The sequence below is a fragment of the Pelodiscus sinensis genome, chromosome 3 (assembly GCF_049634645.1).
Source record: "Pelodiscus sinensis isolate JC-2024 chromosome 3, ASM4963464v1, whole genome shotgun sequence".
Taxonomy (NCBI): Eukaryota; Metazoa; Chordata; order Testudines; family Trionychidae; genus Pelodiscus; species Pelodiscus sinensis.
In genome coordinates, this window is record NC_134713.1 from 94,281,903 (window position 1) to 94,295,446 (window position 13,544).

Consider the following 13,544-nt stretch of genomic DNA (forward strand, 5'->3'; position numbering starts at 1 on the left):
TATTGATAGATGACAGACACTTGGCATTGATATTACCTGGTAGTCTGCTGCTCTTGAAAGCTGCTGGTTTCCTTGCTGGACATGTACCTCTGCACTTTCTACATTGGCTTCTATGCTGTCTTTAAAAAAATAAATAAATAAATAAAAAATAAATAAAAAAAAAAGTAGAAAAAGGTTAATTTTTCAATTATCTGACATGGTACAAGCCTCATGTGTTTGCAACCCATTCCTAATTCACTTAAAGCTGCTGCAGTTCTGATTTTCCACAAGCCCAGAGAAGATATTTACTCACAAAATTCAAGCCCAACAAGCCTACCCCTTGAATTGCTATGTACAGGCAGTCCCCGAGTTACGCGGATCCGACTTATGTTACGAACGGGGATTTTCTCGCCCCAGAGGACTGGAGCGGTGGGATGCCTGGTCCCACCGCCCGCCTCCTCCAGGGCGAGAAAAGCTGCTCCCTGTCTCCCTGGTCTGCTGGTGGGGGGGGGGGGGGGGGGGGGGGGGGGGGGAGAACGCAGCTAGTGCCCCCCCCCCCCAGCAGACTAGGGAGACGTGGAGCAAAGCCCGGGGCCTGTGGTAGAGCAGGTGGGGCGCTGCCGGTTGGTCCCGCAGCACCGCTCCTTAGCGCTACTGGACCAACCCAGCAGCACCCGAGCTGCTCTGCCCCAGGCATCCCCAAGTCAGCCGCTGCTGAAACTGACCAGCGGCTGACTACAGGAAGCCTGAGGCAGAGTTGCTCTGCCTCGGGCTTCCTGGAATCAGCTGCTGATCAGTTTCAGCAGCAGCTGACTTGGGGACGCCTGTGGTTCTTAAGTTGAATCTGTATGTAAGTCGGAACTGGTGTCCCGATTCAGCCGCTGTTGAAACTGATCAGTTTCAGCAGCGGCTGAATCTGGATGCCAGTTCCGACTTCAATACAAATTCAACGTAAGAACAAACCTACAGTCCCTATCTTGTACGTAACCCGGGGACTGCCTGTACAGTTGGATAAGACAAAGTACAAAAACACAACCCTCAATCATTAGTGGCCAAAAAAAAAAAAAAATCAATCAATAATGTGGTAAACAGACCTACAGGCAATAGCTTACCATCACCTCATGTATTTTTATTTTGCTTTCCTGGATTAAAAAAAGATCCCCTAAAAAGTATTAAAATGTAAAACAAAAAACACTCAAATACACATATAGCAAAGTGCAAGATCACTTTTGACTTGAATTTATGCTCACTAACGTACACACTTTATCCTACTGTATTATGGAAGTTTCCTTCTTTATCATTTTCACTGTATCTACTGTACACCAATGACCCATCTAACTTTTGAAGCATTCAGAGTATTCCAGCATTGACTTCTGATAGATATTGTTATAACACTAAGTTCAGGTATTCTAGAAGTGAAGAGCTGGCTTGGAACATGAACCAATGAAGACAGTTTTAGAAAAGTTGATGTTGGAGAATAAATGAGTGCGCGCTGAAGAATGCCTACAGCACAGAAAAGAGGCACAGACATGAGAAGAAAGTGGTGACAGACTGATGAAATTAACGAGAACTCCTTAAGAATACTACTTAGTATGAAATTCAATTGGACATTTTGTCTGAAAAGTTTGGTGGATCAGTAATTATAAAAAAAGATTTGGGGGACAAAAAAATTCATAGGCTGTGAATGTTGGTTAGGTGAGAGTTATGAGAAAATGGTGTCTGTGCTTAAGTTTTAAGTTATTGAAATAACTAAGGGTTTACTCAAGGTAGTTTACTGGCATTATCAAACCAATATAATGACAACAACGTTACTCCTTATCTGGATCTTTTTTGGAATAACTTTTTTGGTGTTAGCTTAATTTGCTTTGCTCTGCTCAACATAAGGAACCAAGGAAATAAACTAGTGGGGGGGGGAATAGAAAAGTTTTTTTAATACTTTATATTTCCCCCATTTTAAATAGGGCATTTCCCCAGAAAAGGGGAGAAAAAGCCATTTTAAAAAAATAAAAATGCAATTAGAACTCTCAAAATTGGAACCCAAACTCAAACCAAGGAGTAAGGGATCAAATGACATTTAAAGCAGGTTTTGCAAGTGTACTTGCTTTCTTGGCTGCTTTAACAGATCACTCAACAATCTTTGCCACAACAGGTTAGAATCTCAATCAATTTAAAGTATTATCAGCCAGCAAAGGTGACTCTCCAAACACACACACACACACACACACACACACACTTACTTCCAAATCTCATTTTGCTAGTTTCTGCATAATCATGATTTAGTAGTTTAAAACTAAGAGCCAAATATTATAAAGAATGAAGAATAATCTACGAAGAAACCATCATTCATCCCACCCTTCCCCATTTTTAAATTTCATGCAAATTTTCTAAAATATTTTGATCTGCACTTACCTATCACATCACCTTGTTCATGAATCATCATTCCTAAATCTTTAAATATTTCATTGATGTCCAGAATATCTGCCTGCAAGAGAATATAGTTTATTAAAAAAATTAGCACATGCCATGGGAAACTCCTGTAGTTAGCTAAGTGTTGTGTATTATTTCAGACAAGGCAGCTGTTTCCTTCACCAAGATGATAATACAAAGCTCAAGTTTTAATTTGTTTTAAAATAATCCAATCATATTAATCTAAATATGCAAAGTCAGTTGCATTATATATCCTACTAGCATTAGAAGCCAATTTCTAAGATCTTATCTACACACAAAGTTGCTATGGCTTAATTAAAAGGTGTTTTTAAACTAGCTTAGGGAAAACTTGTTCATCTTGGCCTGGAAGGATAGAACAAGAAGCAATGGGTTTAAACTGCAGCAAGGGAGGTTTAGGTTGGACATTAGGAAAAAGTTCCTAACTGTCAGGGTAGTCAAACAGTGGAATAAATTGCCCAGGGATGTTGTGGAATCTCCATCTCTGGAGATATTTAAGAGTAGGTTAGATAAATGTCTATCAGGGATGGTCTAGACAGTATTTGGTCCTGCCATGAGGGCAGGGGACTGGACTCGATGACCTCTCGAGGTCCCTTCCAGTCTTAGTATTCGATAATTATCTATCCAGAGTGTTAATACTCAGCAAATCGGGGTGGAAATCTGAAGTGCTCTAGTCTGTTCCATGTTCACTTTCTGTACAAGCATGGCCTTAATTAAATTAGTGCAAAATTCCAAGTAAACACACTTATGTCAGTTTAAGAGTAATTTATGTCAATATGGCTTAAATAAATTAGTCAGTGACTTAAACCAAAAGGAAACAAGTGTCTTCCCATATGGTTTTGCAGCAGTCTGTTTAAGTTAAAAACTGTGGAACTCTTATTGATGAACCCTTAAATTACCAAAAATATTTGTCCAGTAGAGGGCAGTGGAATACACCATACTAGCTATTAAATGTTAGAGAGCTTCAGGGGGTAGCAGAGTTAGTTTGTTGTTTTTTTTCCTGTAACAACAAATGGTCTGGTAGCACTTTATAGAGTAACACAACAAGTAGATGGCATCATGAGCTTTCGTGGGGCACAGCCCACTTCAGATGAAGAAGTGGGCTGTGCCCACGAAAGCTCATGATACCAGCTACATGTTTTGTTACTCTATAAAGTACTACCAGACTTTGTTTTTTTTTTCCTATTAAATGTTATGATAAACTGACATGTCACCTTGTTGTTTTCCTTACAATTATTTAGATCAGTTTAGTTTACCCACAAAAATAAGTAGTTACACAATCAGTACTACAAAGTCTATAAAGAAAAGGAGGACTGGATCCTATTTGTCTCATACATCAGCAAAGCTGCCTGTTAAAAGTCCAGTTCCAGGATCTTATTTGCTGGTGAACTTTGTTGGAGCTCAAGAGACGTATAATTTCAGTCCGTCTGAAATCGATCATTCATTCCCACTGAAGTTCTGAAGTCAGTTACTTTTTCAAAATCCACAGCTACCACAATGCCATTAATCCATAACCTGCATTTCCATTTCTGAGTCATTTAATATGTTAATTTTAAAATACTGGAATTTCTCTTGCCTCTCCCACCCAATCTTTGTTTTGTTTTTGGTAAATGAATGCACAGACAGAGGGACTGTCCTCAAGCATTTCTGTCCAAGTCCAGAAAAATTCAGTCATTTCTGGAGTCAATATTTCATATGCCAAATTACTGGTACTTTATATGCATATATAGCACAAATAGAAGCTGAACATAAAGGCAATTGGCACTAAAAATGAAAAATGATACATCTGGAAAATTGTATAGAGGGGATATTTTCCTTCCCCCCCCCCCTTCCAAATTTTTAAATAGAGTGCAGGAGACATGACCAAAATGGATTTAATGAAGGAACAAACTATGGACAAGAATGAAAGGCAATACTGTGCTACACAGCATATCTATAAAGATGCTATGGGATGAGGAAAACCCTCTGAAAAAAAGTTCTAGGGATCTTTGCACGAAAACCCAAGATTTATCTTATTTGATAGTCACGTGTGTGCCTGCTTATTCCTCAAGTGAAGTCAGGAGAGCTTAGTACATCATAGCATTATTTAACAGAACAGTAAAAAGTAAGTTTCCTTCATGTAGGAAATTCCATGTGCGGTTCTTTACCTTACTGCTTAAAGCAATTTCTTCATTAAAAAAATATTGTCTCACCTTTGAGGATGGATTCCTCCCAATAGTGCAGCAGGTTTTAGCACTAAGTAGTATCAGAAAAGTATTCTCAAGTTTGTTCTAACACTGCACATAGCAGCACACCTCACCTCAAGTTGCCTGATGGAGGACTCTCTCTCCTCAATAAGACGGAGATCATCTTCTGTAATGTCTTCATCTTGCACCTGTGCTTGAGGTTGACTGTAAAAGAAAAACACCCCACACACAATCAAGAATATTCAGGCTGAGTGAACTCCCCTTACGTATAAGGTTGAAATACATTTCATGTTAAAGACTAAAATAGAGAGAAAACACATTAAACTGTCTACCAACAAGACATGTTTTCCTTTGCAAAATGTGTGTGCAGCTGATGTGATAGGCTTGAGGACTCAGGCATTTCACAGCCTGCTTTGAATAATTTTCTTTGAGGGCCTGAAAATTGAGTGTTTTGGCTCACTGTTTTCTAACTAAGCATGCAGAGATGATATGTATCTTTCCATTTGGATTCTGAACAGTGTCATTTGCAGGCTGAAATCCATTTTGGCTTCTTATTAGTGGAGACTGAAGATTAAAGACATTTTGAAAAAATGCAGGTATTCTGGATACAAGTTCTAGAGACTCATCTGTACTAATCTGGAAGGAAAAAAGACAAATGGCTGCATTGTTGTTCTATTGCCCTTTACAGGCATAGTTGGACAAAGGTTCCTTACCACAATGTCCTTTCTTCAGAAGATTCTAGCAAACCAGAGGAAGCATGTTCCATTTTAGTGTTAATTCGTAAGAATTTTTAAAAGCCCCTTTAGCAACCTTAAATAAAAAATGTATATGCATAAGCAGCAGCTGTCAACATGTATGTGTCTATCTACTAGTCTGTTCTTCCCCCTTATCCTACAGTTGGCAGTTTATTCTCCGAAAATAAGTGGGAGGGCAGCCGTGGCTGGGATTAGCTAAATCTAACCTGACTAACTCAAAACACACAAAACTCTTAGCTTTGAGTCCATTGTCCATGGAAATAAAGGTTAATTTGGTGGAGATGTGGAGAGGAGTTTGGTACAATACTTAGGTCCTCATCTTTGTTGAAGCCTCTGGGCTCTATTGTAATAGAACTATATTACAAAAAACTAAAATTAGTCAATAAAAACGGGTTCTCTTCTGGGGTGGAGGATGGAGAGAAGAGTCCAACCTCCATTGTTGCAGTTAAACAGGTTACATTAAGAACCAGAAAACCCAGAAACAGTCTGATAGTGTTATGGCAATAACATTTAAAAAAAAAAAAAAAACATTTTCCAAGAAAACATATTTTCAGTTTTAACTTGTGTAGAAAACTAGCAGCTGATTATAGCTTTCAGTGGGTTCCAAAACACACACGCAAAAGCATGCTTTAATAAATGATTTTTTTAAATGCACTGTATAAGTGACCTTAATGAGTACATGTTCTCTTACAACATATGATATATTTAAGATGTAACCAAGGACTATAAGTCCCCATTGTTGAAGTTAACCAATCAATTTACAAGACTGGCTGTAAGGATTATGATACACCATCCTACCTGTCCAAAGGGACAAGTGCTCCTTCTCTGTAACTGTCTTCTGAAGGACCACCCTGTAGAATCAAGAAAAGTAAGTTCATTTTATTAGAGTGACAGGTACATAGTAGAGGGTTTATTGATATTCCCATAATGAATACAGATTAAGGGGCTTTTAACTTAAGTTAACTCCAACACGAAATGTGACTTGTTTGCAATATGGTGCTGCTATACATATGCATGTCTTAATCAGAGTCTGCATAACGATGTTAAATATTGGTTAATTTACTAGTCGAGTAGTACATGGAATTTGCATCGATAGGCACTTCTGAGTTCCTCCTTTGAAATGAGATCCGAGGGCTCTTGTGTATTTCAAAGTGGAAGCGCCTGTGTAGATTTCAAAGCGTGCAGAGCCCGGGGAGTCCCCAGCTGACCCCAGGTTCCACAGAAATGCCTCATGGAGCCCTGGGTCAACTAGGGAGTCCCCAGCTGACCCTGGACTCCATGTGGCGCTGCCACTTTGAAACACCGTGACAGCGTTTCAAAGGGGCAGCACCACCCAAGGTTACCCATGGTGTTTCAGAGGGGCAGCTGCGCACAGAGCCTGGGGTCAGCTCCATGCGGGCACTGCTGCTTTCAAAAGGAGGAAGGAGAAAATTTGTTCCTCTTGGTTTCTGAGGACAGGACAAAAAGTAATGGGCTTAAAGTGCAGCAGGGGAGGTTTAGATTGGACATTAGGAAAAAATTCCTAACTGTCAGGGTGGTCAAATATTGGAATAAATTGCCAAGGGAGGTGGTGGAATCTCCCTCTCTGGAGATATTTAAGAACAGGTTAGATAGACATCTGTCAGGGATGGTGTAGACGGAGCTTGGTCCTGCCTTGAGAGCGGGGGGCTGGACTCGATGACCTCTCGAGGTCCCTTCCAGTCCTATTATTCTATGATTCTATGAAAGGCGCAACACCGCACAGAGCCTGGGATCAGCTGTGCGGCGCTGCCCCTTTGAACACCGCCACAGCATTTCAAAGCAGTAGTGCCACATGGAGCCCTTCCCCACCCCCTCCCCTTGCTGCCTCTCCTTGGGAGGTCGAGAGGACAGGCAGATCCATGGGATCCAGTACTTATGGGCGTGTGCACATGTAGTTTGGATTAACCAATAAACCTAGGCTTATTGGTTATCATTTAAGCAATTACATGTCAATCTTCCTAATTGATCTTTCTATCTATGTACCTCCTAAAGCAAAATTAGGGCATATGTACTATGCAGAACACCTTTGTGAAACATATATAGGCACAAGACAAAGTAAGTGTTTTAGTCAGGAATTACTATGAAATTATGTTTTCTTTAATCCAATCATTAAACTAAACTGAACACACAATTTTTAAATGCAATACATTATGTTCAGAGGCAAGCAAAGCAACTATGTTGGCATTGTGCATGCATTATACATCTGCAAGAATACTGCTCTCAATCTAATAAAGAGGCAAGTTTTATACTAATAAACCTACTGCCATATATAAAATAATGTTTGACTTCAATAATATATTTCTGGATACTTACAGACACCCTAGAGCTGGCTCTTACTCTGGCTACAATATCTTTTTCTCTCTCAGCAGCTTGCCTTTGGATCCTCTGGAAGTTGGCCAGTGCTGCACTGAACTCCCCCACAAGACGGTCTTTCTGTATTTTTCTTTGACGCTGTTGGAGGAAAGTTAGACTAGATTTTTACACCATCGAACACACTTGCTGTTGCTCAAGGCTTGAAAAGTAAGTTGCTTCACAGATTCTCCCACCCCCCACCTTATTCCCCTCAGCACGGGCCTCACACTTTGAGCAGAGTATCTCAGACACTCTCTCCCTTTTGAGTTTGTATAGACTGACTTCTATTTGGGTTCACACAACGACCGTATCACTACTACACAATTGTGGAAAAGTAGTATTAGGAATGCAATGCATTTTCAATTGCCTTATTGGTAATTAACAGCTGGTATTAAGGAGGAGGCTCTAGGATTGCATGTCCAGACATCTTTCAGCAAACCACTAGTGGGAACTTCTGTCTTACCAACAAACTATTAAGAAGGTCCACTGCACAATTGCTGAATATTTTGATATTGTAAAATTTAAAAATGTTACAGCCTAGACCACCAGGGAGGGAGAGGAGGGGGAAAAAAAATCACTGACAGTGGACACTGGGAGTGCATGAGAAAAATCTCTAGTTTTCTATCTCCATGTGAACCACACTGAGCTTCCCTTTGAATCTGGCTATGGGGAAATTAAAGCCATCTGAAATCACTATCATTTTTTATCTTGGAGTCAGGAGCATGGACAGGAGGGAACAGTCTGGTCAAAACAACATGGCTGAGTTTCTGATCACTAAGGCTATGTCTACATGGCAGAGTTTTTGCACAAAAACTTGCAGAGCATCTATACTACAAGCACGTTCTTGCACAAGAAAAAGTACAGTAAATCGTAAGATCACGGGGCTTTTTGCACAAGAGTTATTCCTCTTTCTATGAGGAATAAGCCTTTGTGCAAGAGCTTGTGCCAAAAGGCTAGTGTGGACGGGAAACTGGGGTTTGTTGTGCAAGAAACCCCTATGGCTAAAATGGCCATCAGAGCTTTCTTGCACAAGAGAGCATCCACACTGCCATGGACACTCTTGCACAAAAGCACATGGCAGCGTGAACACACTCTTGCACAAAAAGTTCTTGCGCAAGAAACCTGCAGTGTAGACTTAGCCAAACTATCAGACTCCAGGGCCAAGAAATTACTTTTCTTTTGTCTAGAGGTATTTGTGTACCAAATACAAGCTATTCTGTTGACCACACTCACTCATTTTAAAATCTCTCAATCCTACAAGTCTCACAAAAACACTCCACAAGCAGCAATAGTAATTACAGTAAAACTCCAACTGTCCGGCATCCAGTGGTCCAGCATTCCAGATAGTCTGGCACCGACTGGAACCTGGAAGTGCTCTGGCCAGCTGGACAATTGGAGCTGCTCTGCTCCCGGCTTCCCCAAGTCAGTCGCTGATCAGTTTCAGCAGCAGCTGACTTGGGGAAGCGGGGGGCAGAGCAGCTGGGTTAGTCCTGCAGCACCACCCTCTCCCACGCTGTGCAGTTCTCTGCTGACTCCCCCCACCCCAAGCTCCTCATAGCCCCCCTTCTGGTACTCCAGCATATCCGATAATCTGGCACACCCTGGGTCCTAAAGGTGCTGGATTATCAGAAACTTACTGTACCATGTGTGGTAGCAATTCTTGTCCAGAACACTTTAATTCTCATACACTGTAGGGAGTGAGAGTGTTTGCTTACAGAAAGCAGTTGTGCATTTCATTGCAGTTGAAACCTTTTACAAATTATTTCTACATAGCACCAAACATTCATCTTGAAACACAGACCTCACTTGGATGTTTCAATGTCTAGTAACGAGAGCAATTAACATGAATACATAATTGGAGCCATTCAGACACTTTATATCAGCCTACATTATGTTTCAAATTATTAATATTCTTTATTTTTATACCTGTTCACTTGTCGCAGGCAGAGATCCAAACTCTTTAATGTACTTGTCAGTTTCTTTGGCAAGTTGGTTTGCATGTTGCTGCTTCTGCTGCCTAAACCAAACACACCATTTATATTATAGAAACTGGATGATATTGCTGGAACAATTTCACTGATGCTCAGCAGTATTTTTAGAAGAACATTACTAAGTGTTTTACTAAATATTTATTTACAAGCTTTTCTATTCTTCGCCATCACAGTTGAGAACTGATCACAAAGAATGATGTAGGATGACAGACTCCGAAAGGAATGATATTAAATTAGTGATGCAGCATTGGCAACAAGATGGCCACCGATAGCTGTACAGAAAAAAGTTACAAATGCCAATTCCATTCTGGGAAATAGCTATAGAAAAAAATATCTGCAGAAAAATAGAAAATTGCAGCCTCATCAACTTGCCTTTGCGGTGGTATCTGAATCATCAAGTAGACATAGAGCAGACTTCAGATACATTCTAAATGAAGAGCAGGAAAAACGAAGTCTCATTTTTGACAAATAAAGGAGTCAAATAGAAAAGGCAAATTAGGAGAGTCACAGACATGGAAAAGGAGGAAAAGAAGATAGGAAACAAGAAAAACTGTGCTCCTAATGGGGAGTATGGTTTAGGGATATTAAATACTGATTAACTGAATAGTCGAGTAACCTCAAAGTCTTATCGATTAGTCAACTGTTCTATAGTTCCTGGGGGTTGGGCTGGCAGCCAGTGCACTCCGACCTCACTCCCAAGACCACCCTTGCCACTCCACGCTGCTGTCACTATCAGAGACAGCAGCACTGGGTGCCAGGTGGGAGCTGGTCCGTGAAGGGAACTGGTTTAAAAAACCCAGCTGCCCTTGTGGACTGGCTGCCTGTTGCCCTGTGTCGCTGCCTCTGATAAAGAGGCAATGGCACAGATTGGCAGCAGCCCCTGTTTAGAGATGGTTTGAGCTCCCAGCTCCAGAACAAGCCAGAATTCAGACGGGCTGCCTGCCCGCCCAGCTCCTAATACATTATAAATGCAGAGCCACAGTGGGGGTAGGTCCAAGACCAATCACAAGTCAGGACTGAGCCGGGCTGCTGGCCAGCCTGCTAAAAAAATGTACTGGCAAGTGGGGTAGGGGAGAATGTATGTAGTCTCTAACAGTGTTTCTCAACCAGTGGTACGAGTACCCTTAGAGAGAAGTCTGGGGAGTACATTAACAACTGAAATTTGGAGAAAGCCAAATCTGTGTGTTCGTTTTACAGCACTTTATTATTTTTGTACGTCTTACACCCAAAAATTTCATCGCCTGCCCAGCTACGACCAAGTTGTTTAAACAAATGTGCTGCAATGGTAGAAAAAAAAAGTGTGTGTCTGAAAACTGCAGGTATTGGGGGTATTAATTTTTTTTTTAAAAGGGGTACTTTATTTAAAAAAAGGTTGAGAAACACTGGTTTATAGCTTTTGCTTACTGTTTAATCAATTAATCGACTACACTTTTACATCCCTAATATGGTTCTCCACTATGAGGGTATGTCTACACTAGCCACCCTAGTTTGGAGTAGGGTGGCTAATGTAGTCATTCGAACTTGCAAATGAAGCCCGGGATTTACATATCCCGGGCTTCATTTGCATGTTCCCGGGCGCCGCCATTTTTAAATGCCTGGTAGTTCGAACTACCTGCCCGCAGCTACACGTGGCATGGGCTAGGTAGTTCGAACTAAAGCTCCTAATTCGAACTACCATTACTCCTCATTGTAGGATTTAGCAGGTAGTTCGAACTACCGGGCATTTAAAAATGGCTGCGCCTGGGAACATGCAAATGAAGCCCGGGATGTTTAAATCCCGGGCTTCATTTGCAAGTTCGAATGACTACATACCCAAAGATACTGAACAAATTAAATTTGTATTTGTCCAATATCTTTTAGTGGAGAAACACACTCACCTCTAGGGGTGTGTCTAGACTATAGGGTTGTCTCGACAAAAGTGGAGTTTTGTTGACAAAACTATACCTGTGTCTACACTACTGCCACGTTCTGTCGACAGTAAGTCGACAGAATGCAGCAGTTTTGTCGACGGTGGTAAATTTCATTCTATGAGGAATAATGCATTTTTTCCCCAACAGAGTTCTGTCAAAAAAAGGCACTATTGCATTCACGCTGTGCTTTTTCAAAAGAGTGTCTACACTCTGTCGAAAAGAACTGGTTGTAGTCTAGACACTCTTTTTCGACAGAGGCTTTGTCAACAGCATCCGTCGACAAAGCCTCTGTCGACAAAAGCCTGTAGTCTAGATGTACCCTAGGAGTGCAACTTTGTTGTTCTGTCTCTCTCTCTCTCTCTCCTTCTTTTCCTTCTTCCCTATGTGTCTGACTCTCCTCACTTTCAATTTCTATTTCTTTCCCTTCCTCACCCATGGGTTTAACTCCAATCATCTCCCTCATTTCATTTGCAAAATGATCAGCTTCTAGAGGGTCAACAGTGATATTTTTAAAGCATCCTCATTAAGCTTTAGAAACAAATATGCCAATGGTGAGTGGGACCATGAGCTCACGCCTCTCACAATTTCACTCAATCTGCAGACTCAGGAAGATAGCACTGCTTAAGATTTTTGCAGAATGACTTACATGTGACACAAATGCATGAAGCATATCTGACCTGTCCCAAAGAGCAGCTACTGTAACATCTGTCAGTTTTCCTGGCCATTTAGAAGCAACCACAGACCTAAATATATTCCCAGACAGCAAACAAAAAGCCAATGGATACCCCAGTTTCAAGAAGTAGAGCATCACTCCATTGGTATGCCTTCACATTTCCTCCCATACTGTATCACATTAACTTTGGTTCAGCAGATACAGTTCTAACCAATTTACCTTCAATCTGAACAGATCATTGCATATGCCAGAGATTCCAAACTGTGGGGCATGCCCCCATGGGGGGCACATCTGGAGACCAGGCCAGCCCCCACAACCTCACCTTCCATACACCAGCCCACACTGCACCCCCAAGCTCTGGCAGGAGGCAGAAAGAGGTAAGGGAGGCATGAGCTAAAACATTTGGGGACCATTGGCATAATGTTATATCAAACCATATCATTCAGGATTAAATTTTCAACTACTGTACAAAGGCACCCCACCCTATGCTAAGTGCTGCCACCTGCAACAGGAACTTTAATAAACTGCAAGTTTAGTTACTGTGTAAGTTCTAGAGTTTACTTTCTATCAGGGTCAACAGTAGGAAATCCATTGTGGATCAAGGGTAATTGGTTGCCAAGATGTAGTCCGGACTCAGAGTAATTTGTCCTTCTGCACAGAATGAATGAGACAGCGCTGGTCTAATAAACTTCTTCCTGCCATTCAATGGCTACTGTGCTGTATTAACAGCCATAGAGAAATCTGCCAACTTTCTCACTCAAGGAATTAGCACAGCACACAGCATGTGCATATTTGTTTAGGATTAAAAGAGTAAAAAAAGTGGTAGAAAAGTTAGGAATAAGTCGAACGAGCCTCTGTATTGGGAAACAGAGTGGCCAATAGTGTCTTAGGCAGGGATACTAAGGAAAGCCTACTTTCAGAAGGCTGCAGTATAACTTCTTCCAACTGGCATTGTTTCACTTGTGTTCTCTCATATTTTTTGGTGTACATTCACCTGATATTGTTAGCTAGCACTGTTTAAACAAACAGTCTCACTTTGCTTTCTTATAGTACCTTCTGGTGCTGTCAGTTTGTCCTTGTTTATGTTTAACATTGCACATGTTCAGCAGAAGTATGGAGAACTGACTAAAGGTAGGTTAGCATGGCAAGATCTTTTAGGTTACAAGCAAGCCTCAGGATTTATTTTTTTCCATGTTTACGCTTTAATACTTCTGCTGTTCTACTCCTCCCCC

The 13,544-nt window shown here is 41.1% G+C and overlaps 1 protein-coding gene across 1 annotated transcript in view; it reads right to left on the minus strand.

Annotated features, from left to right (window-relative positions):
• STX7 (syntaxin 7) overlaps positions 1-13,544 on the minus strand; it is a 44,033-nt gene that overhangs the window by 3,763 nt on the left and 26,726 nt on the right. The window contains exons 4-9 of the mRNA XM_006127286.4: positions 9,665-9,755; positions 7,700-7,837; positions 6,164-6,216; positions 4,724-4,814; positions 2,389-2,461; positions 37-119 (exon numbers count right to left, since the gene is read on the minus strand). Of these exons, the coding sequence (XP_006127348.1) occupies positions 37-119; positions 2,389-2,461; positions 4,724-4,814; positions 6,164-6,216; positions 7,700-7,837; positions 9,665-9,755 (529 nt within the window). The remainder of the gene's footprint in view (positions 1-36; positions 120-2,388; positions 2,462-4,723; positions 4,815-6,163; positions 6,217-7,699; positions 7,838-9,664; positions 9,756-13,544) is intronic.